Below are 24,776 nucleotides of genomic sequence, written 5' to 3'. Positions count from 1 at the left end.
GCTGGTTCTCTCCTTGGTGGTGTTTGTGTGTGCCTGGGCCACTCGCCAGGCGGGGTGGGCAGATGCCAGGCACAGCACCAAAGCTGTAGCAATGGGCACATCTCCCAAGGAACCCAGAGGCAAGTCCTTGGGTGCTGTGGGATGGATCATTCCAAAGGGAAGTGCGACTGATCTGGTAGAGAACAAGGGCAATGGCAGCAGATATGGCAGAGAACATTTGGGAAACTGATTCCATCCACCAGGAGGGGATGGCCACAGGTCTATGAACAGACCATAGGTAGCCTTGGCCGGACTTGTACAGGGCAGTGAGCTCATGGCAGGGAACTGAGAAGAAGCATTTGCCTTTCTGATGCCTTGTGAGGCACCTCAGGAGCACAGCAGGTGTTCTAGGTTGTCCAGCTGTGTTTCTCTCCCTAGGGTGTTGATGTCCTCCAAGTACTCAGAGGGTGTCACCGGCCGGGTGGAGTTCAATGAGGACGGGGACAGGAAATTTGCCAACTACAGCATCATGAACCTGCAGAACCGAAAACTGGTCCAGGTTGGGATTTACAACGGCAGCAATGTACGTGCAGGCTGGCCTGGGTGGGGAGGGCTGGCACTGGGCTGTCCTCCTTGGCCTCATGTCCATCTGCTTCCTCTGGGATCCATCTCAGGTCCTGACCAATGACAGGAAGATCATCTGGCCAGGAGGGGAAACTGAGAAACCTCAAGGCTATCAGATGTCAACCAAACTGAAGGTAAGAGCAAATGGCATTAGGGGCAGAGCTTCTCTGCTCTCTGTGTGCTGGGCAGTGACTTCATCTGCCTCCCACCTCCATGGCTGCTCTGCAGCTGGCAGCTGCATTTGCAAGGCCAGGAGAGGATATGGGAGAGAAATCTGGAGCATGTTCAAAGCACAACTTTCAGCTGGAGTCAATCTCGATAGGGCAGCAGGCATCCTTGGGTTTGGAAAGAGACAGGTGGGAAGTAGATAGGAGAGAAAACAGCACGGAAAGGTGGAGGAGCAAGGTGCTCACCATTTCTCATGGGAGCCAGAGGACACCTGTCATGGATTTGTGAGAAATGCAAGGATGGGCTCCTTTGGCTCCTTTGGTCAAGGCATGGTTCAGCTCCGTTAGACAGTGCAGAGGGCAGGTGGAGACAGATCTAAAAGCAGATTAAACCCTCTTGTGAAGGATGGGCAGATTGGTGACTGCAAGGCTGAACTCAGGATATCCGTGAGGAGCTGATGGCCAGAAGCTGGAGGTAACACTGGCAGAAGGTCCCACCAGTCCTGCTTTGCTTCTCATGCTCTTCCTCTAAGTGTCCCTCAGCAGCCCCTTCAGTGACCAGATCCCACTTTAGTGACTGGACCCTGGCCAGGCTGATCTTCCCAGTTTGGCCATTCATTTGTTGCACTGTTCATTTGTCCAGCAAGGGAAATCCCATTCCCACTGGCAGTGTTGTCCCTGCAGAGGTGCTATGGGAACATTGTGATTGCTTCTTTTCTCAAAGGTCCAGGGCAGGACTGAAACACCTGCATGAACTTGGGGCAGTGTCTGCAGCCCCTTTCCAGGCACCACTCCTGGCTGTGTCTCCCATCAGTCTCCTGTTAGGGAAAGAGATTTTGGGGCTCAGCTGAAAGGGCCACATGAAGGAGGACACTCCTCACCTTGGGTGCAGGGAAAGCAAATATTCTTGGTGTTCTTCTTGGCAATGCTGTGTTTACAGTTGGATTTCATGCTCTTAAAGGTCTTTTCCAGCCTAGAGGATTCTCTGTTTCTCTGATTCCACATGCCAGAGCTGCTGGGCTGAGATGGCAGCTGGGGAGGGCACCACGGCTCATGTGGGAAGGGCAGCCCAGCTCCCACCATGGGAATGTAGCTCTGGAGGGAAACACAGACCAGAGGGTGTTTGTGCTTCACCTCACAGATTGTGACCATCCACCAAGAGCCCTTTGTGTATGTGAAGCCCACTCAGGCAGATGGGACATGTAGGGAGGAATTCACCATCAATGGAGATCCTGTCAAAAAGGTTTTCTGCACTGGACCCAATGAGACCATCCCAGGTAACTCAGTCTGCTGGGGACTGCCATTCCAGGAAGGGGTCCCAGGGAGGGTGCTCAGTCACCCAGGAGGCCTAGAGGATGAGGCACAGAGAGGTGACAGCACAGCTGGCCCCCAGACACACCCTCCTCCCCATCAGCTCAGCCTCACAGCAGCTGGGCCCTGGGATCCAGGGATTTGAGCCCAGCAGACTCTTTCCCATTGTCTCTCTTCTGGATGGGCTCCAGGGCAGCTTTGAGGGATTGCATCCCAAATTTCTATCTCCTGACATGTTCCAATTCTCTCTGCCTTGCTCTTCAGCAGCAGCAAGTACCCCAAGGCACCTTAGCACATGCTGCACTGACACAGCACCAGTTCTGTCACAGAAACTGTGTCAGGATCAGGAGTGAGCACCTGGTGTGGGCTGGGAGCTGCTCAGCAATGCCAGCCTTGCCCAAATCCACCTGAAGGGCTCCCCTGGGCTCATCACACCTTCCTGTGCACAACATCCCCCCAGAGTTGTGTCCTGGGCTGTGCTCAGCCTGCCGGGCTCATGTCAGGACTCCTCCAGCACGTGCACTGAGCCCTCTCCTTGCCCTGCAGTGGGTGGGCAGCAGCCCCTCTGAGCCCACCTCCCTGGGACATGGCAAAGGATGGGACCCCTTTGTCCCCAGCCTGCCCACACCCCCGGGGCTGGAGGCAGCATGGAGGCAGATGGCCCTGAAGGACAAGGTGGTTCCATCCCACATGGAGCCCGAGCCGTGGGGTGGCTGCTGTCCCTGGGGACAGGGGGATGCTGTGGGGTTCCCTGGCTGGGGCTGTCCCCACTCATGGCCCCCTGTCCCCCCCCAGGCCGTCCCACCGTGGCCCTGTGCTGCTACGGCTTCTGCATCGACCTGCTCATCCGCCTGGCAGGCGTGATGAACTTCACCTACGAGGTTCACCTGGTGGCTGATGGTAAATTTGGTACCCAAGAGAGGGTGAGTTTGGGCAGCCTGTGATCTTTCTTTGCCTGTCTCGTGTGTTGAAACACCCCCACGCCCTTCTCCTGAGCAGGGTGGGTGGAAGGGCAATGCAGGATTCCTATAAACTGCAGGGTCCTGGCTGGTGGGGGATGTGTGTCAGGGCAGGGGTCTGACCCGGCCTTGGCTCCCTGGCAGGTGAACAACAGCAACAAGAAGGAGTGGAACGGGATGATGGGGGAGCTGCTGAGCGGCCAGGCTGACATGATTGTGGCTCCCCTCACCATCAACAACGAGCGGGCTCAGTACATTGAGTTCTCCAAGCCCTTCAAGTACCAGGGCCTCACCATCCTCGTGAAGAAGGTATGGGCTGGGTGGGAGCTTCTGTAGAACACGGGAGGTGTCCATTCCCCAGACTGCAGTGCCCAGAGCAGCCCCTGCAAATTCCAGCCTCCAGGCTGCTGGTTTTAATGTAGGCTCTTGTCTGCACCAACTGAGCCTTCCTGAGCAGCAGGAGCTTGGGGCAGGGCCCCTGTGGGTGCAGCTGGGGGGTGCCAGCGCTGTTCCCTCTCTCCTGTGTGCAGGAAATCCCCCGCAGCACCCTGGACTCGTTCATGCAGCCCTTCCAGAGCACGCTCTGGCTGCTGGTGGGACTGTCTGTGCACGTGGTGGCAGTGATGTTGTACCTCTTAGACCGATTCAGGTGAGTGCACTTTGGGCCACTCGGGATCTGGAGGGGACAGGGAGGTGCTCCTGGGAACTGTCCCCTGGGTCCCTTGCTTGGGCACGTCTTGCAGCCCTTTGGGAGCTCTCACAGGGACTTACCCCACCTGCTCTGCCCCACCAGCTCCTGGCCCCTCTGGCTGCCTAAGCTAAGGGATGTGGATATTGGGGTACCCAGCACGTGGGGATGTGGAACACACCTGTCAGAGCAGGTGCTGTGCAGATCCCTGACCAAGGGCACTGTCAGCTTCTGGGCTCTGAGAGAATTTCCTCTTGGCCTTCCTTGGCCCTGTGGCAGCTCCTCTGAGGGCACCTGTCTCTGCCTCAGCCCTGTGCCCAGAGGCTTTGATGGCTGATCTGCAGGGAGCCCTCTGTGTGCAGTGGGAGAGGCTCAAGCAGGCCAGGGTCAGATGATCTTTCTGGTCTGGAGAGAGTGAGATGGGACCAGCAGCAGTGTGAGCCAGGCAGGGCTGCAGGTCAGCACAGGGATGTGCCACAATAGGGAAGAGCTGCCTGGGAGCAGGCACAGTCTGTAGGAATGAGGGACACAGGGCTGCACCAGGATATGTGGGGCACAGTGGGGAGCCCTGGGAATCAGGGTGAGGGGAATGACAAGGGTTCTTCATCTTGTTTTCCAGTCCATTTGGCCGGTTCAAAGTAAACAGTGAGGAGGAGGAGGAAGATGCCCTGACTCTCTCCTCAGCCATGTGGTTCTCCTGGGGAGTCCTGCTGAACTCTGGCATTGGAGAAGGTGAGTCAGAGCTCACAGCAGGGCTGCTCTGCCCTGCAGCCCAGGCTCTGAGCTGGGCAGGCTGGGGGGCAGTCCCTGCCCTCCTCCACAGCCTCCCCCTCTCACATGGACCCTGTGGGACCTCATTGCCTGAGCCCTCCCTGAAGCAGGCTGCAGGAGATTTGGTGCTGCTGAGTGTAGCACATTTGTGGCAGGTGTCAGGGCTTCCTGCCATCCCCAGCCCCGGGTGGGAAACAGGGCAGGGAAACCTGGGCTGCTTGTCCTGCCCAGGGTTACCCACCCTCTCAGGGTGGCACACAGCATGCCCTGGAAGGAGCTGGAGGCTTTTTTTGGTTCAGGCAATGCAGAGGCTCCTTGCACAGCTGCTGGCAGAGCAGATAGATGGTGCACATCTGCAGCTGCCATTAGGCTCATGAGGATTGACACAGCTTTGGCAACCAAGCCAAGCCCTCGTGGTGCTGCTCTGATCCCTCCTCTCTCCCTGCAGGTGCTCCCCGGAGTTTCTCTGCCCGTATCCTTGGCATGGTGTGGGCTGGCTTTGCTATGATCATTGTGGCTTCATACACTGCCAACCTGGCAGCCTTCCTGGTGTTGGACCGACCTGAGGAGAGGATCACAGGCATCAACGACCCCCGGGTAATGACCCCTTGCTTGTTTTCCCCTTCCCTGGGGCACATCACATGGCTTGTGGCTCCCAGAGCCCTGAATCACTACGGCTGTGATCTGTGCTGGGGGCCAGACCCAGGGAGCTGTGCCTGGGCTGGTGCTGATGAGTCTGAGCCCTTGCCCTGGGTGGGAATGGACAGACGTGGGCAGGGATCAGCAGGAAAACAACCTGCCCAGAAATAGCCTGTCTGCAGTCAAACTGCCTGCCAGTTCCTGGAGAGCCTCCTCTGCCCACCGAGGAAACGATTCATTATGGATGAGTTATAACTAATGAAATCGTCCCTGCGGTGCAGTCAATACTCTCCACATGCCTCAAATGCATTTCCTGCTCTGGCAAGGACACAGCCACAGCTCATCAGCCCAGGCACGCAGGAATGTGCCCTGCAGCATCATGGACCCACAGCATCCCACACCCTGCAGTGTGCCCTGCCCACAGCACTGCCGGACCCACAGCATCCACGGGGCTCCTGCACCCTCAGTGCCTCCATGTCCCTGTCCCAGAGCATTCCCTGCCCCAGCACCATGCTCCCAGAGCATCCCCTGCCCCAGCACCGTGCTCCCAGAGCATTCCCTGCCCCAGCACCGTGCTCCCAGAGCATCCCCTGCCCCAGCACCATGCTCCCAGAGCATCCCTTGCCCCAGCACCATGCTCCCAGAGCATCCCCTGCCCCAACACCATGATCCCAGAGCATCCCCTGCCCCAGCACCATGATCCCAGAGCATCCCCTGCCCCAGCACCATGCTCCCAGAGCATCCCTTGCCCCAGCACCATGCTCCCACAGCATCCCCTGCTCCCACAGCATCCCCTGCCCCAACACCGTGCTCCCAGAGCATTCCCTGCCTCATTACCATGGTCCCAGAGCATCCCCTGCCCCAGCACCATGCTCTCATAGCACCCCCTGCCCCAGCACCATGGTCCCAGAGCATTCCCTGCCCCAGCACCATGATCCCAGAGCATCCCCTGCTCCCAGAGCATCCCCTGCCTTAGCACCATGGACCCAGAGCATTCACTGCCCCAGCATCATGCTCCCAAGAGCATTCACTGCCCGTGGCATCCTTTGAGGAGATCAAGGTCTTCTCTAGAGAACAGGTGCCTGAAGGAGATGGGAGATTAGGAAACAGCTTTGGGCTGAGAAAGTTTTGCTGGTGAAGGCCAGAAAGCATTGGAGCCCTGCCGTGTCCTTTCAGCTGCGCAACCCCTCGGATAAGTTCATCTACGCCACGGTGAAGCAGAGCTCTGTGGACATCTACTTCCGACGGCAGGTGGAGCTGAGCACCATGTACCGGCACATGGAGAAGCACAACTACGAGAGCGCTGCCGAGGCCATCCAGGCAGTGAGGGACAAGTGAGTGCCTGGCCACGCTGGGAGGGCCTCGGGGGCTCAGCTGGGTGGAGCAAGCAGGGCAAAGCTGGGGGAGCTGCGGCCAAAGCGGGGCTTGATGGCACCTCCCAGTCCTGGTGCGTCCCAGGGCTCGGTGGGGAGCACAAGCTCTGCGTGAGGGGGGCACAGTGGGAGCCCTGGCCATGGCCTCCCTTCCTGGCCTCTTTTCTTCCTTCAGTGCAAGGCTGGGTGGCTTCAGTGTTTCAGTCCGGGCTGCCAGCACTCTTGCTGCAGAGCAGCTGGGCTGCCCAGCCTGACCCGTGCATCCTCCTGTGTGTCCAGCAAGCTCCACGCCTTCATCTGGGACTCGGCGGTGCTGGAGTTCGAGGCCTCCCAGAAGTGTGACCTGGTGACCACGGGGGAGCTCTTCTTCCGCTCCGGCTTCGGGATCGGCATGCGCAAGGACAGCCCCTGGAAGCAGAACGTCTCCCTGGCCATCCTCAAGTCTGTACACGGCTCTTGCCTCCATGCTGTTCGTGCCAGGCAGTGCCAGCCTCCCCCCAGAGCTGCCCTTCCATCGTGACAGAGGGACCCTGAGAGGCTGGGCTGGGCACCCACAGCTCCGGCACGCAGGGCTGGGGAAGAGCAGGGAGCTGGAGGGGGCAGAGCAGGGCAGGGAGCAGAGTCAGGGCCAGCCAGGGCTGCAGGCAATGCGGGCAGAGAGCAGCAGGGCTGTGTGAGCAGCCTGTCCAGCACTGTCTGTGTGAGCAGGGTGTGGGTGCTGCCATCACCCTGCTCCTCCCTCGGGGTCAGCCTGTCCCACAGCACTGCCCTGCCCTGGTCATGCAGGGCTCTTTTCTTTCAACTCTGGCTACTCCTGTTACACAGGGGTATGTCTGAGTCCAAGGCTTTTACAGCAGCACTGACCTGCAGTGTGGGGTGTCACAGTCAGCCTGATATTATGGGTGAAAAGGGATTTCCTTGTGTGGCCTTGGCAATGCCACACTCATTGCAGACAGAGAAATGTCACAGTGGAGAAACAGGCAGCAGGGAAGGAGCAAGTGAAGGGACGGAGTCCTGGGACATTCATTTTAGGAGAGACAGGGTCAGGAGCCACGAGGGTCCTGCCCAAGATGCAGAACTGAAAGGCCTCAGGGAGAATGGTCAGGATGTGGAAGATGGGCCAGACCCAGGGAGCCATGGTCCCTGTCTGTGGGATGATCTTAACATGGTGAGGGTGGCAGCAGGACAGACGGGACTTGGGACCAGCACGTGAGAAGCCTGAAGTGACCACAGGGGTCCTCAGTATCCTCCTGGGAGAGGGTGGGGAATCTCAGGGCTACAGATGTCCCAGGAAGGTGGTGGGGGTGTACCAGGAACAAGAGGGAGGAAAGTGCAGGGAGTCTGTGGTGGGATGTGTGCTCTGTGCCCACTCCATCCCCACGAGCTGTTCAGGACATGGTTTGTGTCCTCCCAGGCTGTGACACCGAGCTGTGACACTGAGCTGTGACACCGAGCTGCTGGGGTGTGCCAGCCCTCAGTGTGCACTGCAGGCAGCAGTGCCCTGGCCTGGAGGGTGCTGGGGGTCACCAGAAAGGACTGGGGTCCATCATTGCCTGGGGTCCAAGTGGCCCTGGCAGGCAGAGGAACCCTGCAGGAGGGAACTGGTAGATGTCCACTCCCTGCAGCCTTCTCCAAGAGCTCTTGGAGCACTGACAGCTCCATCCTTCCCTGGTAGCACACCTTCCCCATGGCTTACACGTGGCCCTTTTGGCAGCAGGCACTGGCCCAGAGCTGCTGCAGGGGCAGAGGGGAGCTGGGGGTGCCTGCTCACAGCACTCTGCTGTGTGTGCCCATGCAGTGCTGGCAACCCCTGCACACAGCCCACACACTCCTGTGCAAAGGTGCACACACACACACACACACACACACACACACAGAGCACATCCCTGCTTCCTGTGCTAGGAGGTGCAGGCAAGCCCAGAGCCCTGGGATGGAGGGCACAAAGGCACAGAGTGTGTGCCCCAGCTGCCTGTGGCTGGTCCCCAGTGACTGCCCTGTCCTGTCTCTTTGTGCTTGCAGGTCTCATGAGAACGGCTTCATGGAGGATTTGGACAAGACTTGGGTGAGGTATCAAGAGTGTGATTCCCGTAGCAATGCCCCAGCAACACTCACCTTTGAAAATATGGCAGGTTTGTTCTGCAAACCTCTTTCTCCCCCTTCCCTGGGTAGCCTGCTTTTGCTCAAGACATCCTCCCTGGGGCTCTCCTCTCAGGCCAAATCTCTGCTCCTTCTGGATTTGTGCTTTCCTAGTGCTGGGAGGCTGCTGAGGTGGACTTCGTTCCCACCTTGCTCAGAGCAGTTCCACAAAGCTTCCCCCACCTTCCCTGGGTGCCCTTCTTGCCAGTGGGGCTGTGGTGTGAGCATGGCCCCCCTCCCTGTGCCCTGGCCCAACTGTGGCTGTCACAGTGCCATCAGAGCTGGCAGCAATGCAGAGAGGAGAACAGCACCTCGGGGGAGGCGAGTGAGAGCCCTGCTGCAGGAGGGGCTGGAGGCCAGGGGCTGCCCCCAAGTCCTGAGGAGCCCTGGGCAGGGCCAGAACAAGGATAATTGATAGAAAAGGGTTTTCAACTTGTAAAGACTCTGAGAACCCTGAGACAGGCTCTCGCTTTGCACTGAGGTGGTGCTGCTGGTCCTACAGCCAGACAATGCAGGGATGAGGGATAAGGGATGGGACCCCGTCTGCACCAGCACTGCTGGCCAGTTACGGGCAATGGAGAAAAGGGGTATTTTGCTCCATCTCCTCAGACACCACTCCAGAAATGTCAGCCCCAAGGGTTGCAGGCATCCAAGGACAGCACAGAGCTCTGTGCATGGCTGTGTTTCCTGATGAGCACCAGGGCTGGGTTCTGGTGCAAATGGCCCCACGGTCCTGGGGATGGGGAGTGCCCTGGGCCTTGCTGTGCCTGTCCCCAGCAGTGCTGCAGCTCAGTGTCCCCCCAGAGCTGGCACTGACACCCCTCAGTGCCCAGGCTGTGTTCCCCTCCCGGCCCTCCAGGACTGGGGGGAATGGCAGGGGGACCCCGGGTTGGCAGATGCTCCCATTGCTGAGCACGATGCAGAAGAAATGAGGGATGGTGTTGCAATTCCACTGCCCCATGTAACTTTCCTGCTTATTTCAGGTGTGTTTATGCTGGTGGCTGGAGGTATTGTTGCCGGGATATTTTTAATATTCATAGAGATAGCTTACAAAAGGCATAAGGACGCGCGGAGGAAGCAGATGCAGCTGGCGTTTGCGGCCGTTAATGTGTGGAGGAAAAACCTGCAGGTAGGACAAACCGTTTTTAGAGCAAATCTCCACCAGGTGCGTTTTCCATTCCTTCACCAAATCAGTGAATGCAGAGCTGTGGATTAGCATGGGGCCCTCTGTCCCCCACCCCACCCCCGTAGCTCCAGCTGGGTTAATCGGTGCCTGTTAAGCTGTAGGGTTGTGTCCCTGTGTCCCTGCCTTTTCCCCGGGAGCTGCCCCTGCCCGATGCCGTCTCTCCCAGAGAAGCTCCAACAGGGCAGAGGCCTGGCCCAAACACCCCCAGTGGAGCTCGGGATGGGGACTTTTCTCTGCTGGGGACCACATGCCAGAGGCACACCTTGCCCTGGCTGAGCAGGCAGTGCCAGCACGGCTCCTTGCAGATTCTGCCCTGCAGCCCGGCTCCAGCCGTGCTCAGCAGCAGATGGGAAGGTCAGCCTGCTGCCACTGACCGTCCCTGCCCGATGCTTAGGTGGAGGAATGCTCCAGGGATAGTTTCCATCACCTTCCCTTCCCTGCCTGCTCTGCAGCAGCATGGTAGCCCTTGCCATACCCAGGACCAACTCCAAAAAGAGGTGGTGCGTGCTCTTGTCCTTTGGAGACAAGGACATCTCCCCACTCAGGAGCCAGCAGTGCCGGTCCCTGTCAGTGCCAAGCCTCCCTTGGTCTCCTTTAATGGGGTTGTTGCTCTCCCACGCTTCTCCTGCTGCTGGAACATCTCTGTGCCGCTCAGGCAGGGAAGCCCAGGAGGGTCAGAGGTGCCTGGCAGTGACACTGAGCCGTGGGCACATCTGTGGGCCACCAGCCTCACAATTCCCTTCCCCTGCTGCTTTTGGGGCTGAGCCCCACAGTGCCCCTGACCCCAGTGTAGGGCAGCTGGAGGCTCTGTCTGAGTTGCCTGGGCTGGTTTTTCCCTTGGGGAAGCGCAGCGGCGTTCCCAGAGCGAGAGCTCCTTTAGGTGGCTAAAGGACACTGCTGCTCACAGCAGAGCCAGCCAGGCAAAGAGAGAGGAGGAGGCTCGGGGAGCCCGAGGAGCCCGGCGGGGCCCCGGGGAGCAGCGCTGGCTGGGGCTGCGGGGGGAGCAGCGAGGGGAGCACGAGGCCGGGCTGCTGCATCCTGAGAGCTCGCTGGGTTCAGTTCACCGGAAAGAGTCTCGGAAAAGCCATTTCTCAATTTTTTTTCTCCTTTTTTTCCTTTTTTTTCCTTTGCTTCCAAAAAGCAGCAGCACCGAGGGGGTTAAGGCTGCTGGGACAGAGCACACTAGTCGCACTGCCATTTTTCACTTGCCAACCTTCTAGAAAATACTGCACTGGGTCCTTGGGCAGAGTCTGTGGGACTGTGAGCAAAGCATGCTGCCCTGTGGGGGTAAACAGCCTCATGGTAAAGAGCCGTTTGACATTGTAAGACTTTTCCACAGGAGGAAACGTCAGAGCACTAGTATCTGGTACATTGCTAGAAGGTAGGCAAGTGGAAAGATTTATTTGTTAAAACAAACAAACAAAAATAATGGTTTTTGGGATCACAGTTTTGCCATGGCTATTTCCTGAGATGCCATGGAAGAAAAAGACATTTCATTCCATTCATCTTGCTTTCCTTTCCGTTTGTGCATGTCCGCAAAAGAGAGAACTGAGAAGGAGGAGCAAATGTATCCCCGAGCATGCTCTACGCACCAGCGGGATACATTTTGGTTACCCCCGTGCGGTAGCAGAGCCAGACCTGGTCACTCCGTCCCCCGTCGGCAAGGTCACACTCATTGGCACCAAAGCAATTGGGGAGGACTCGTTGCCAGCGCCCGGCGCCGAGCGCGGCCGGGCCCCCCGGCCCGCGGCCCCCGCACCATGGCGGCTGGTGCTCCCAGCCTGCGCCAACCAGGTCCGACTCGCTAACTCCAACGCCTACATTTTTCAGTTCTGTTTCTCTTTGAGTTCATCCCGACCCGACGACATCATGGCACTAACGCTTTGCTTCCTCCCTTTCTTTTCCTTTGTATTTTTTTTTTACTTTTCTTTTTCTTCCAGTTTCCTTTTTGTTTTTTAGCCTGTTTTACTTTGGAAAACAAACCAAACCACCACCAACAACCACGTTCGGCTTTGCACAACTGCATCATTTGAATTTTTGAACACATTTTTTTTACAGAATATTCATACAATGACTTCTCTTTCAATGCAGTCCTCTCTCTCTCTTGTGGCACTAGGATTCAGCCTCAGAAAAGGCCCTGAGCACTTTTTTTTTTAGTGGTAGGTGCAGCATCTCACGTCTCGGTCCAGCCAGGCTAGCGGTGGAAGCGAGGGGCAGGGCGCCAGGCAGAGCATCCCCAGGAAGCGAGGTCAGCTGTGCCGGCCTGGCTGCAGACACCAGGAGAGCAGGGCTGCCTCCCAGAGGGGTTCCCAGCGCTCCAGACGCGAGGCCGGCCCCCCGTAGCTGTAGCAGTGTGGTGGCTGTGCCGTAGCCCTGGCTCAAGGAGGCCCTTGGAGGACTGGGAGTGGCAGAACACCTCCAGTAGCTTTCTCACCTAAATGAAGGCCATGACACGGGGCAGTATTCAAATAGATTTAGAGTTTCCAACAACACACTAGAGATCTAATTACTTATACATATTCATTTTAGGATAGAAAAAGTGGTAGAGCAGAACCTGACCCTAAAAAGAAAGCCACTTTTAGGTCCATCACCTCCACCCTGGCCTCCAGCTTCAAGAGACGTAGGTCCTCCAAGGATACGGTAAGAGGAAGAAGAACAATTCTGCCCTCTCTCTTTCTCTCTCTTTCTCTCTTCTGCCATCCCATCGACTGCCACACACCCATCCCGAAGCTGCCAGTGTACATGCATAGCTCATGTTCGTCACCAGTCAGTCAGTCAGTCAGTGAGTCAGTCATCCCGTGTACCTGAAAGGATGCTGGGATCCTGGAGGGCAGGCAGGAGGTGGCTTGGAGTCCTGTGATGAGTTGGGAGATGCAACCGAGTTTTTGTTTTGTTTTTTTGTTTTCTTTTTGCCTGGATGATTTCTGATGTTCCTCTCTGTGCTTCGCTCACCTTACCGGTGCTGACCTCTTGAAACTGATGACATTTTTTCTTTTTCTTTTTTTTTTTTTTTTCTGTTCCTAAGTGTTCCTGTACCTGTTTGTCATTGTATGCCTAAAAACAATCACCCCGATTTAATTTGGGCACCGTGTCACCTCACCAAGAGCCATGCGTGTCACACTCTCTACATGTGATTTTTGTTTGTGACAATTAGCATTCGGAATAGTCCTCGCACAGGAGTGACAGCTGTCTCTGGTTATCATCAGCAGTAATGCAGCTCTAGAAAAGAGATGAAAAGGCTCCAAAGAGGAGGTTGTTAAAGACCCAGCCTTGGTTCAAACTTGTGTTTTCCGCTGCTCTCACATAACCAGAGAAAATTTCCAAATTGCTGCCTCTAAAGCCAGCTGTTTCCAAATGTGCAAATGTGTCTGCTCGTGCTGGAGCTTCAGACACTTCAGCGTCAGGTTGGGCTGTTGGTCTGTCGGACTGAGCCGTGTCCCTCTGCATGTCGCCGTCTGTTGTATGACACTCTGCACTGTGGCTACTCTGTTGTCTCGTGTGGCAGCGCCCGCTGCGTTTTGCTGCCCGACCTCCTGGCGCGCCGGGCTTGCCAAGATCCCGTCCCCGGGGCGACCGGCGGCTTTGTGCCGGGCTTGCCCAGAGCAGGTCCCCGCCAGGCTGCCCGAGGCGCAGCGGGGACGGGGGGACGGTGGCAGCGTGGGAGATGTGGCCCCCGTGGCGGGGTGCCCGTCCCCAGCCGCAGGCTTGGGCGCCTCGGGGACAGCATGTGGTATCGCAGGGGGTCTCGGGGCCACGGCTGTGTATGAGAAATGGAGGAGGCTGCCCTTGGCACCAGCGCAGGCTCCATACCAAGAAGCTCCTGGAGCACCCCTGGAATGCGGCCCTGGGGACAGCTGAGCCCTCGGCCGGGCTCGACTGCCACCATCTCACACAAAGTGCTCCTCTCACTGTCACCTCGAAGCCTGGAAGTCATGGGGGAAACACCCACACTCTTCCCACTCATCATCTGCATCCCCAGGGAAGATGGGTATCCCTGTCATCTCCTGTGCTGCTTCTGTGCTCCCTGGGTGGCACCTTGTCCCAGTAATGCCCCCATGTCTGGGGTCCCCTCTCCCCACTGCTGCACCCCCGAGCAGCTCTGCAGGGAGGTCACAGGGTGTGTCTTTGTGGCCTGAGCTATGACCGGGGCAGAGGAGACAGAGATGGGGTGGGAGGTGCAGGGGGTGGTGCAAGAGTGAGGAGGAGGAGGAGGAGGAGAAGGACAAGGAGGAGGAGGGACAAGTAGAATGCCGAGAAAATAGAGAGGAGAAAAATTGGCAGACAGATCTGCATGTGCTGAGTAGACCCCCATGTTCTGATGTGTTTGAACTACTCCACAATTAGGAAACCAAGGATTCCTGCCCTGGGAGAGCAGCAACATGATAGTGCCCTGGGGACCTGGGGGAACCAGTGCCACCGGTGAGCAGAGGAGAGGGGGAGAACCCAGGAAAAATGGGGCAGCTGGTGTGTGGCATCCCTGGTAACCCCAACGTTGCTCCTTCTTCAGGGAATCATCCTGGTCCTGATCCTGCTCCATAGTGTGGCATCCATCCTACACCAACCAGCCCACAGCCCTCTGTGCCCCCAACGCCCTGAGCTGAGCAGGCCCAGTGCCCACCTGCACCACAGGTCCCATGGATGGGCAATGGAGCTGTTCTCTCCCCTTCCTTGGGGTCCTGCACAACACAGAGCTCTCCATATTTGGGTCCCAGTCATGCTCTTCTTGCTACATTGTTCATGGGCAAACTGTGGAGGAAGATGACCCCACTCATCCCAGAAGATGGTCCCCACTTTGGGGGCAGCTGCACAGTCAATTACTTCCCAGTGCTCTGAAGCCTGTCACAATGCTCTGCCTGCCACGGGGTGCCATGTCCAGGCTCCCAGGACGCGTTCCCCAGGGAACTGGGCTAGCTGGGTCAAGAACAGGCCAATGGGGTGAACGTCCAAGCCATCATGGCCAACTTGGAGGCTAGCAGCTATGGCAGGAGGTCCGTGGTGGAGCGAGCTTTGTGGTGATGTTGGGCAGACCTGCTGGTTGCTCTGCAGTGTCAGCAGCCAGCGGGAGCGGGGTGCTGCCACCAGCTCATGTCACAGCCTGTGCTCGGTGACCTCCACTTCCATGCAGCAGCCCTGGCTCAGAGACCCCAACGCCCTCCTGCTGGAAGGCCCCATGAGTCCGTAGCATGCTGGGGCACGTTGCCTGGGGTCCTTGTAAAGACGAGAAAGCAGCGAGGTGCTCTCTTTCATGATGCTCAGCAGAGCTGCGGGCCCACACCAGGTCTTAGATGGGCAAGGCTGGAGAGCCCTTGGGGCTGGAAGGCCAGGCTGACCCCAGCCCCACGGGCTCTCCTGGCTAGCGAGCGAAAGACGCAGACCTGGCGGCCTTGCTTCTTTCCTTTCCGTTGTCGGGAGTTTTAAAAATGGATTCTGCTCTGCAGCCCTGCAGAATGGTCCCTCAGGAGTGCCAGAGAGACAGGCTGGCACCATGGAGCCAAGACAGCCCTGGGAAGCTTCCACCCCACTCTGAACGTCCTAGCGCCCACCATCACCCGAGCTGCACAGCCTCTCCGCGGCACATCATCCCCACCGCCCCAGGAGGAGATGCATGTGTTCCCCATAGGCAGCTCCTGCAACTCGAGTAGCACTGGCAGAGCTGACGTGTCCATCCATCGCAGCCACCCACGATACTGCAACCCCACAGACGCCATGTGAGACGCATAAACCACACAGACACCTCCGAGCCGGCACATTGCGTACAGACACGATCGAGGTGCACAGGTCCCTTAGCCCCCGCAGAGCCACACTGCCAGCCCCAGCCCCGTGACACAGCAGTGACACACGGCCCGCGGCACCGCCCCGCCCTGGGCACGGTGCCGGGGCTGGGCGGCAACCGAGGGGCTTCCTGCAAAAGGTCACCTTTTCAGTAAAGGATCAGCTGTCCCAAAGCCAAACGCTTCTTGGCTGAGAAAGAGCCTAGTTTTTGGCCCAAAAGAACCAAAAGTAGGTCAAAGACAACTTTTTCTTTTTTTTTTTTCCTAAATGGAAGTTGATATTTTCTACAGCAAGATCGCATTTAGCTGGAATCCTAATTTTTAATGGAAAAAAAAAAACCACAACAACAAACTAAAATTCTTCCAGAAAATCTTCCACCAGCCAGGGACTACCATATGAGCCCAGTTAGGTTGAAGTCATTTTTAAAGACATTAAGTTCTTGTCTATATTTTCTTCCTGGTTGTCATTTAAAGTTTTTGGTGCCTTCACTTCACTTCCATACCTTAACATGTTTGAGTCTCTTCTACGGTTAATATTGATTAATTTCTTGGCTTTATAATGTTTGGTTTGGGGATTATTGCACCGTCCCTGTAACATAATTTACCTTAAATTATTGATATGTGCTTCTAGCATTAGTCCTACTTTAACATAGTTTTGATATGACCGTTTTCTTGCTTTTTTTTTTCTTTTCCTTTTTTATTTTCATTTTAATTTTTATTATTAAAAATTGCATGCATGAACTTTACACACAAAAAAAAAGTAAATGAGAATGTTACCCTGTGATAACTCTGTGATTGGAGGAGATATGCTTTCAAATCAAAAGCCATGCTCTTGTATTTTAATTTTTCTGGCCAGATTGCCCATTTCGCTTGGTTGTTTTAGCGTTTCCCACCCCCAGAGCTGTGCAGAGAGGCCAGAAGGCCCCAGCCTGCCCTGCTACACCACCACAGCAGTCACATGCACACGTGCACCGAGGCACACGCACTCACACAGGCACACTCCGCTTCTTCCACCCCCCCACATCAGGATGTTTAACAAAGGACCTTTCTTCTACCCATTCATTTTTGTATCTCCAGTTCCTCCTTCTCCTCCACCAGTGAGTCACAGCCTCTCCCCTTTCCCAGTCACCTCTCCTCCCTGCTGAAGTCAAGCCCCATCCCACAAAGCACACACCTCCCAGCAGCTCTGCCATGGAAACACTGCATTTAGCTGGAATCCAAATTTTTCATGAGGAAGGGGTGGCTGCACCCGATTTTGGGAGAAAGGGGTGTTTTTTGGTGGGCTGCTGAATAGCCACAAAAAGCTCCCCCCAGGGCAGCAGAGTAACACCAGGATGGCCCCGGCCGCTCTCTGTGCCAACAGGTGATGGCCGAGCAAGGCAAGGCCATGGCCAGGAATTCCCAGAGGCTCCATTGGAATCTTAGCCAGCGCCCTAAGTGGCAGGGTGATCCCCTGAGAGGTGCTAGGTGATCCCCTGAGAGGCTCCCTGTGTGATCCCCTGAGAGGCTCCCCGGGTGGCAGCGCGTCCCCGCTCGGCTCCGGAGAGACGGGAGTGCGCTGGTTCCTGGCCCTGCCCCAGCTGCTGCCACCGAGGGGTCCCGGGAAGCACAAATCCGGGCTGGGCAGGGCAGGGCAGCCCCACGGAGCCCATGCAAGGCTCAGGGGTGGCAGGAGGCAGGGTGTGCAGCACACAGGGTAGCCACAGTGCCAGAGCTGCCGGCAGCGCCGCGAAGGCCACGGCCACCATCGGCCAAAGCAGGGCAGGTGAAATCTGTCACCGAGGAGCCCCCCTGGAGCCCCTCAAAACATCAGCCCTCCTGGGCAGGGTGGTGCAAGGGCTGGGAAAATGTCACTGGAAAGGATCTGTGCTGCAGTACATGAGACCCACAGAGACCCTTTCCTGCCCTGGCACCGGATTAGGACCCCAGAGAGCAGCGCAGGATGCTCCAGCCTACAGCAGGGCTGGACAGAGCTTCCAGGTCAGGGTTTGGAGTTTGGAGAGTGGAGCTGGGAGAGGGAGTTTGGAAGGAGGAAGGGAGGAAATACTTCCCAGCTGTAAATTCCTGCCTGGGGAGGAAGGACATTTTTTCTTGCCCATTGATGGGTATTTCTGCTCTGCACCCCACCTGCTGATGGGACTGCAGCAGGGGAGGGCTCTCCCATGGCCTCTCCCATGGCTTCTCCCATGACAAGCCCCTCCATCTGCAAGGAGCTCAGAACCCCAAATCCAGACCACATCCCCAACACAGGCCATATTTTCACATTAGAAATCAACGCCACACTTTATCACAAACCAACCACACCACACATCTCACCTGCATGAAAGGATAGTCACAGCAGGGTCATTCAAGCAAGGAGGTGAAACGCCCTGGCCTCAAAGCACAGCTTAATCTGGCACCAGAGAGGTGCCAAAACCCAGCCAGACCCTCCAAACACAGGTTCAGGCGTGGGCTGGGCTGATGAGTCACAGGCTTTGTCTGGTAGCCCTCCCAGAGCAGAGAGGGCCTGGCTCAGCGGGTGACGTGGCAGCCACGCTCTGCAGAAGCTGCACTGCGCTCCTGGGTGTCCCCTCTGCCCCGCTCCAGGGTGCTTGGAGAGCGTCTGCAACGACCTCTGCCCAAGCATGGATGGCACTGGGAAGGGGACCTCAGCCAGCAGCAGCTCTCAGGGCGTTGCTTCACCCCCAAGAGATATCCTGTAGGGACACATGGGATAGAAGTGGCAGCGGGGACAAGTGCCAGAACTGCCTAACACTGCTTTCTCTTTGTCTGTCTATTTGTGTGTTGCAGCAGTATCACCCCACTGACATCACCGGCCAGCTCAACCTCTCCGACCCCTCAGTCAGCACTGTGGTGTGACCTTCTCCCCGAGGGCCATCAGTCCTTGCCCAACCCAGTAGGAAGGCACAGCCAGGACTGCCTTTCAAGGGACACTGATGGGTTCTTCTGGGTGAGATGGGAGGAAAGCATCCTTCATCCATACACGGTGACTCCATTGTATATCTCCCTCCCTTCCTAGGCCTGCTGCCATGCTCGTGCCCCAGGAAGCACGGCAGAACCAGGACAAGGTTTGGACTTCACTGTACAGAGATAATTGCTTCCAAACAGTGCCACAATGATCAGAATTGCCACTGGCTGGCTCCGTGCAAGGGGAGAGGACTGCAGAAGGCACGCGGTGGCTGCTCTCCCACGGTAGCAGGGAAGAGCTGGTGCCAGACCACAAACCCGTGCTTAACCTCACAGGCTGCAGCCTTCTGAGCACACACAGCCCCTCAGACGTGTGCTCCACGTCTCCCACCACCTGGAGGGCTCCACAGTCCTGTGCAGCCGGAGCAGCCAGCTCCTGGTGTGGCAGGTTGGGCACATGTTCCTGCTGTGCCCAGAGACCTTCCCTTCTGCTGCAGGGGCTGGAAGATGTGTGCTCTGCTCCTTGCAGGGGATGGACACTATTCCCTTCCCTCTCACCGTCCCGTGGCTGTGACTCCGTTCCCATCCGTGGTCTGGCAGCAGCAGGAGAGCTCCCGCCCTGCAGCCCTCGCCCCTGAGCTAACCGCGGTACTCCGGAGCCTGGAGTGCCGCCAGCCGAGACCCCGGCTCCCACCTCTCCTGCACAGAAACATCCCCAGGACCTGGCCACGGCCAGCATGTAGCACTCACACAGCAGCTCTCCTGGCCAGGAATTCTCCACGGGAAATGGCTCTGGATGGTTGCACTGACCTCTACCCCAGCTCCACACTGCCTCAGCACCAGCAATGCAAGGAGAGATGCTGCTGGCTGGTCCCGGCTCGCTGCGGCCTCCCAGCCTGTCTGCACGGCCGGGGCACCACGGCCAGCGCTGGCGGCTCCCCTGCCACCCTCACCTGCAGTTCAGCTTGCCAGCAGCTCCCGCGGCTGCCCTGCAGCCCCAGCTCAAGGAAACGTGGAAAGCAGATCCCAGTTCGGGAGAAGGAACAGAACGGGCCGGGCTGACCCCGTCCCTCCCCGCACCGTCCTCCCCTCGGGCCCATCCCGAGCATCCTCCCCGTGGGCAGCGGGGTGAGCAGCGTCTCCTGCCAGCGGAACACCCAGGGGCAGCGTGGTACCCACGGACTGCCCTCCCCGGCCCCAGGCTGCCCCCGCGGGCAGGATTTCACATGGCAGCTGAGGTCTGTGAGCATCGTCCCACCGACTGCTGTGGCTCCATCATGTTCATCTAGCTCCAGCTGAGAAATCGGACCCATCCTACTTTATACGTCAATGTTACATGAATACCAAGTTTTTGCAAGAGCTCAGTAAAGTCTAGACTGGATCATGAAGTGGTTTATTCCAGAGCTGTGTGCCTCTTTCTGTCTCTGACCTCTGGCAAAGCTGGCGGGGAGCCCTGTGGTGAATCAGAGCCTCACCCAAGCCTGTGGCAGGGTCTGCAAACAGTGGAGGGACAGGAAGGGATGGAGAAACGAGGAGGGAGAAAGGCCAGGGGCTATAGAGGAGACTGGGAGGGAAAGGGCATCCCCACCCTGGGATACTCAGGTGCCAGAGAGCCTGCACAGCCAGGGTGGTGCACAGGCCCTGCAGCGAGGGGATGGGGACAGCAGGGAGCTGTCCAAACACCAGCACCACGGCAGCTGGCCCTGTCCCACCTCCATCCTGGGGAAAACTGTCCCCTGCCACTGTGGGCTCCCTCTCCTGGGAGCCAGCCTTTGGGAACAGGGGATGGACTGCAGGGATGAGGGCACTGGGGAAGTCCCCACACATCAGCCCATCTATAGGAAGGTCCATCAAGGGATATCCAAAGTAGGAGGGTCCCCCAGGGCTGAACTGAGGAGCATCCCCCACCCACAGCACCTTCCCTTTGTGCTGAGACCTCCAGCCCAGCCTCCATGGGGGCTGAGCCTCAGGACAGTCTGAGGGAAGGAGCAGGGGTCAGGTGGCCGTGCAGGATGACAAACAAGGTCCCACCTCCACATGGGAAGCCCAGGCCTTTCTGGGAATGACTGAACCCTCTCTAGAGAGGGTCTGGGAGAGCTGGGATTGCTCCTGGGGCAGGGCTGGCAGCACTGGAGCAGCTGCTGCCTCCAGCATCTCCCTGCCAACCCCCTGCCCCACAGCAGGGATCTGGCCACGTGGCAGCACATGGGGCTGGCTTCTCTCTTAAAAATAAAAACAGGAGCAAGCCACCACTGAGGTGACACTTGGTTTATTCATGTGTGATTCACTGAACCCTTGCCAGGAGCCTGCTGAAGGATGCTCTGACTCTTCCACAGCCCTGGCAGGTCCCAGCTCTTGCAAGGGCAGGAGATGGAATGGACAAGGCTGGTGGTCACAGCATCTCATTGTGGCTCTAATCATCTTGCAGTGGGTAAGAGGTCAGGCCAAAAAGGGCTCTTGTTTCTCCTTGCAGGGTGTTTTTGTCACCCCAGCTTGTGGCTTTCTCGTGGAGCTCAGCTCCAGATCCTTCCAGGCCATTTCCCAGCAGGCTCACTAAGCATTTCCAGCAGCATTTCCACAGGAAAGAGGAGGGACCAGGGCAGGAGCAGCCCCAGCTCTGATCTGTGGGTGATGGGGGGTGAGGCAGCAGCCAGGCCTGCTGCAAAGGGCCCCTGTAAAGGGCTTGTTTGTCCCTGCTCCCAACCCTGAGCTAACCCCACACCTTGGCTGGGGATGAGCTGTAGCCTAGGGAAAAGCTATTGACAGAGAAACCGCTGTAGCCTCCCCATCCTTTGGCAGCTGCTGTGCCCAACCACAGCCCTGGCAGCTCAAGGCTCTTCCTGGCCCTCACCCTAAGCTTCAGCCTCACCCCAGACCTTGATTGTTGGCTGAACCATCTCAGCACCAGCATTCCTGACTCAATGGAAAAAACTATCAAAAGGAGCTTTTTGCAGCCAGCCCTGTCCTTGGGCAGAACACTGTCAGGCCTGGGGTGGTCTGACAGCCCCACGGAGGCTTTGGAATGCTCCAAACCACCCAGAGATCTCCAGCGCACCAAAAGCCACACAGACAGCTCTGGGGTACCCTAAAAGGAAAAAAGTGCCTGCCAGGACATGGAAGCCAAACATGGTGTTTAGGTGGAGTTCTGAGAGCACAGAAAAAAATCACTGAGGCTGCTGGGGTCACTGAAGGCAGTCAGAGGGTGCAGGGGGCACCAATAGGCCCAAGAAACAAACTGAAAGGCACAGAGAGGCTCCTGGGCTGCACCAAAAGGCAAATGGTGACTCCTGGGGTGGCCTGAAAGGCACCAAGAAAATGTGGTGTGTCCTGGGATGCACACAGGGACTCCCAGGCTGCACCTAAAGGCACAGTGAGGCACATGGGGCATCCTAAATGCACACTGGGCAGCACAGGGGGCAGGACAAGGGGAGAAGGATGCCCCCAGGAAGGGGATATGCAGATCTGAGGGTGGCCCTGGGGAGCCTCCCAAAACATTGAGAGCATTTTTGGTCAGCCCATGCCCCTGCAGGGAGCTGAGCTGGAGGCTGCTCCCCGCTGGCAGAGGCAGCTTGGCACCATCTTGGGGGACTCTGAGAGAACCCAGAGCGACTCCAGGAACAGAACTTCCTCTGGGACGAGTCTGCAGCAGGTGGGTGCAGGCAGCTGGAGAGGGGCAGGGATGGAGCCCAGGCTGCCAGGGCAGGGCCTGCCTGGGCCCCTCAGTGCACCCTGCAGACGCGGGGTCTCCTCCAGCAGTGGGACTCCCGGCGCAGGCTGTGGTAGAACACCACCAGGGAGCCCAGGAAGGTGCAGAAGAAGATGCTGGCCAGGAAGGAGAAGGGCCCGATGGTGAAGAAGGCGATGTAGTGCTCGGGGGACAGGGAGGTGTCCTGGCACTGCCTGAAGGACTCGTCCCCAAAGGCCATGATCGGATACTTGTTCAGCTGCTCTGGAACTCTGCAGAGGAGCAAATTCTTCTCTGGAAGAGAGAGAGAAGCAGTGCTGGAGGGCACACTGGGCAGCTGGGAAAGGCAGGGGCCAAGGACAGGGGGATGGCAGGTCTGCATGGGACAGATGGCACCAGGGCAGGAGGACGGGGGCCAGCATCACCAACATCCCCCGTGTCAGGGTGCAAAGAAGGGGAACAGTGAGCTTCAGGAGTCACCTGTGTGGGATGGGATGGGTTGGGATGGGATGGGAGGTGGGCACAGTGCTGGAGGGGGCATAGGAAGATGGGTTTGGGCAGGAGGGCAGGTGGGGCAGGCAAAGGGGAGGGACTGGCTCCCAGAAGACAGATGTGGGGAGCAGTGAGCAGCCAGCCTGGAGATGCCACAGAAGGTCCCAGCCAGAACAAGTGCAGTCACACATCCGAGCTGGAAGCAAGCAGGAGGGGGCAGCAGTGGTGGGAGAGACTTTGCTGGCAGAGCTGTCTTTCAATAGGGCTCGTGGGGGAAGAAATGCAGGATCAGAAGCAGGTTGATGAAGGCTTTGGGGAAGGGGCTGAAAGCATTACATCCTCGATGGACCAGTGGTGATGTGCGCCCTGACACACGGGCTCTACCTGCTCCCCCAGGTGCCATGTGCGGGACTGGTGCCACTGCTGGGGCCAGCACTGGGTGCCTGTCCCTGGGTCACTGGCAGGCAATCCCTGCTGCTGACCAGAACCAAAATGTGGGCACCAACTGAGACCCAGCAGTGCATCACCCAAGCAGACACAGGAGCTGGCATGACCTAAGGACAGCTTCGGGGAACCTCACCCCGAGGGCACTGACCCCCCAAGCCCCCAGGCAGGCGGCAGCTAGGGTGCTGGGTCTGCCTCAGCCCTGGCAGGGTGACCAGGCAGCACGGAGCGCGCGGGGGGCTTGGGGACAGCGCTCTGGGCACTCACCTCGCACTTTGTCCCTGTTGCGGCGGAGCCAGCGCCAGAGGGGCAGGATGCTGCAGCTGCACACCCAGGGGTTGTCCTGCAGGAGAAGCGCCTGGAGCTGGGGCAAGGCTCCCGGCACCCCGGGCTCCAGCTGCCCCAGCCTGTTGTTGGTCAGGTTGAGCGTGGCCAGGCCGGTGAGGGGCCGGAAGGTGTCGGGGGTGAGCACGCTGAGGTGGTTGTGGCTCAGGTCCAGCGCCTGCAGCGCCCCGAGCCCCCGCAGCGCCTGAGGGTGGATCAGCTCCAGGCGGTTGTGGGCCAGGCTGAGCAGGCGCAGCCCCGGTAGCGGGGGGAAGGAGCGGGGTCCCAGCACGGAGATGAAGTTGTGGGCCAGCCGCAGGGTGCTGGTGTTGGCCGAGAGGCTCCAGGGCACCTCGAGGAGGCCCCGCTGGCTGCAGTCCGCCTCTCCCGGGGAGCAGCGGCAGGCGGCCGGGCAGGCGGCCGGGGCGGGCGGGCACAGCAGCAGCAGCAGGCCCAGCACGGGGCCGGGGAGCCTCCAGCAGCCCATGGCTGCCCCCGAGGCACAGAGGGCTCCCTGCCCCCTCGGACAGGCTCCCTAGAGCCCCGGGCCGTGCTCAGCCCCCCGGCCGTGCCCGGTGCCCTCGGCGGAGCCCGGCGGCGCTGGCTGGAGGGGCCGGGCTGTGCTCGGCTCCCCGCTGCCGCTCGCAGTCATGCCCTGCTCGCCCGGCTGCAGACCTGCATGGGGCTCTGCTCCCGGACCCGGTTTTCCTCGGGGTGGAGCTGCCCTTTTTTCAGCAAATATTTTTACTATGATGCTTGCCCTGCAAGGTGTGGAACCGTGCCCACGTCCCTCCCTCCCCCAGGCACCGGTCCAGCCAGGTAAGCAGCCAGCTCTGCGTGGCCTGGGATTAACTGCTTGTGTGTGCTGCTGGCTGGAGAGCTGGAAATCAGCAAATCCAGATCCATCTCTAAGCCTCCATCCTCCCCAGAGGCATCCCCCACGGGCATGCTGCCTCAACAGCCAGGTACAGAGGGGTGTATGGGCCCAGGAGCCCCATAAGTGGCTGAGTTACCAGGAAAAAACATAACTGAGACAGAATCTTATCATTTGAAGGTCTTAGCCCATCTTATGTGCTGTCCCACCACACCCAGGGGCCCTCAGTGTGGAGCTGCGCTGGGAACTATGGCCCACCCTGCTGAGCCCAGCCCTTGCCCAAGCCCTGTCTGTCCTGCAGGAGACCACCAGCCCTGCCAGCATGAGGAGGGCTGGGGTTACATCCCATGGGCACCTTCCTCCTTCCCAGGAGGGGAACAGTCCGTGTGCACATGCAGGGGGACGCAGGAGCCCCCAGTGAGAAGCATGGCAAAGGTGACCTTGCC

General features: G+C 58.3%; 2 protein-coding genes across 32 annotated transcripts in view; one reads left to right on the top strand and one right to left on the bottom strand.

Moving 5' to 3' along the window:
• GRIN1 (glutamate ionotropic receptor NMDA type subunit 1) overlaps positions 1 to 19,912 on the top strand; it is a 40,227-nt gene extending 20,315 nt beyond the window's left edge. For 2 of the 31 annotated variants that reach the window (XR_012583413.1, XR_012583414.1), the window contains 15 exons: positions 418 to 562; positions 654 to 737; positions 1,912 to 2,047; positions 2,877 to 3,004; positions 3,185 to 3,349; positions 3,571 to 3,689; positions 4,348 to 4,460; positions 4,948 to 5,096; positions 6,315 to 6,472; positions 6,791 to 6,952; positions 8,531 to 8,640; positions 9,631 to 9,776; positions 12,363 to 12,473; positions 15,272 to 15,833; positions 18,395 to 19,912. Coding sequence is in view for 23 of the 31 variants with exons in the window: in XM_074556305.1 (XP_074412406.1) it covers positions 418 to 562; positions 654 to 737; positions 1,912 to 2,047; positions 2,877 to 3,004; positions 3,185 to 3,349; positions 3,571 to 3,689; positions 4,348 to 4,460; positions 4,948 to 5,096; positions 6,315 to 6,472; positions 6,791 to 6,952; positions 8,531 to 8,640; positions 9,631 to 9,776; positions 11,376 to 11,627; positions 12,363 to 12,473; positions 14,341 to 14,595 (2,233 nt within the window). In the remaining 8 variants the exon portion in view is untranslated. The other 29 variants (XM_074556318.1, XM_074556315.1, XM_074556314.1 and 26 more) reach the window with 26 other exon arrangements.
• Positions 18,394 to 24,179, bottom strand: LRRC26 (leucine rich repeat containing 26). The gene is made up of 2 exons (XM_074556328.1): positions 23,400 to 24,179; positions 18,394 to 22,490 (listed from the first exon to the last, which is right to left on the bottom strand). The coding sequence occupies exons 1-2, from the start codon at positions 23,941 to 23,943 to the stop codon at positions 22,231 to 22,233; spliced, it is 804 nt and encodes a 267-aa protein (XP_074412429.1). The 5' UTR covers positions 23,944 to 24,179; the 3' UTR covers positions 18,394 to 22,230.
• Positions 24,180 to 24,776: the final 597 nt, after the last annotated feature.

This window comes from Zonotrichia albicollis, chromosome 21, assembly GCF_047830755.1.
Source record: "Zonotrichia albicollis isolate bZonAlb1 chromosome 21, bZonAlb1.hap1, whole genome shotgun sequence".
In the NCBI taxonomy this organism is placed as follows: Eukaryota; Metazoa; Chordata; class Aves; order Passeriformes; family Passerellidae; genus Zonotrichia; species Zonotrichia albicollis.
The sequence above is the reverse complement of the archived record's forward strand: the minus strand, read 5'-3'. Positions and strand labels throughout refer to the sequence as shown.

Excerpts from the sequence above, each read along its gene's own strand:
- LRRC26 (XM_074556328.1), bottom strand. The coding sequence starts at position 23,943 with ATGGGCTGCTGGAGGCTCCCCGGCCCCGTGCTGGGCCTGCTGCTGCTG. Across the intron at positions 22,491-23,399 it reads CAACAGGGACAAAGTGCGAG|AGAAGAATTTGCTCCTCTGC; the intron begins GTGAGTGCCCAG and ends TCTCTCTTCCAG.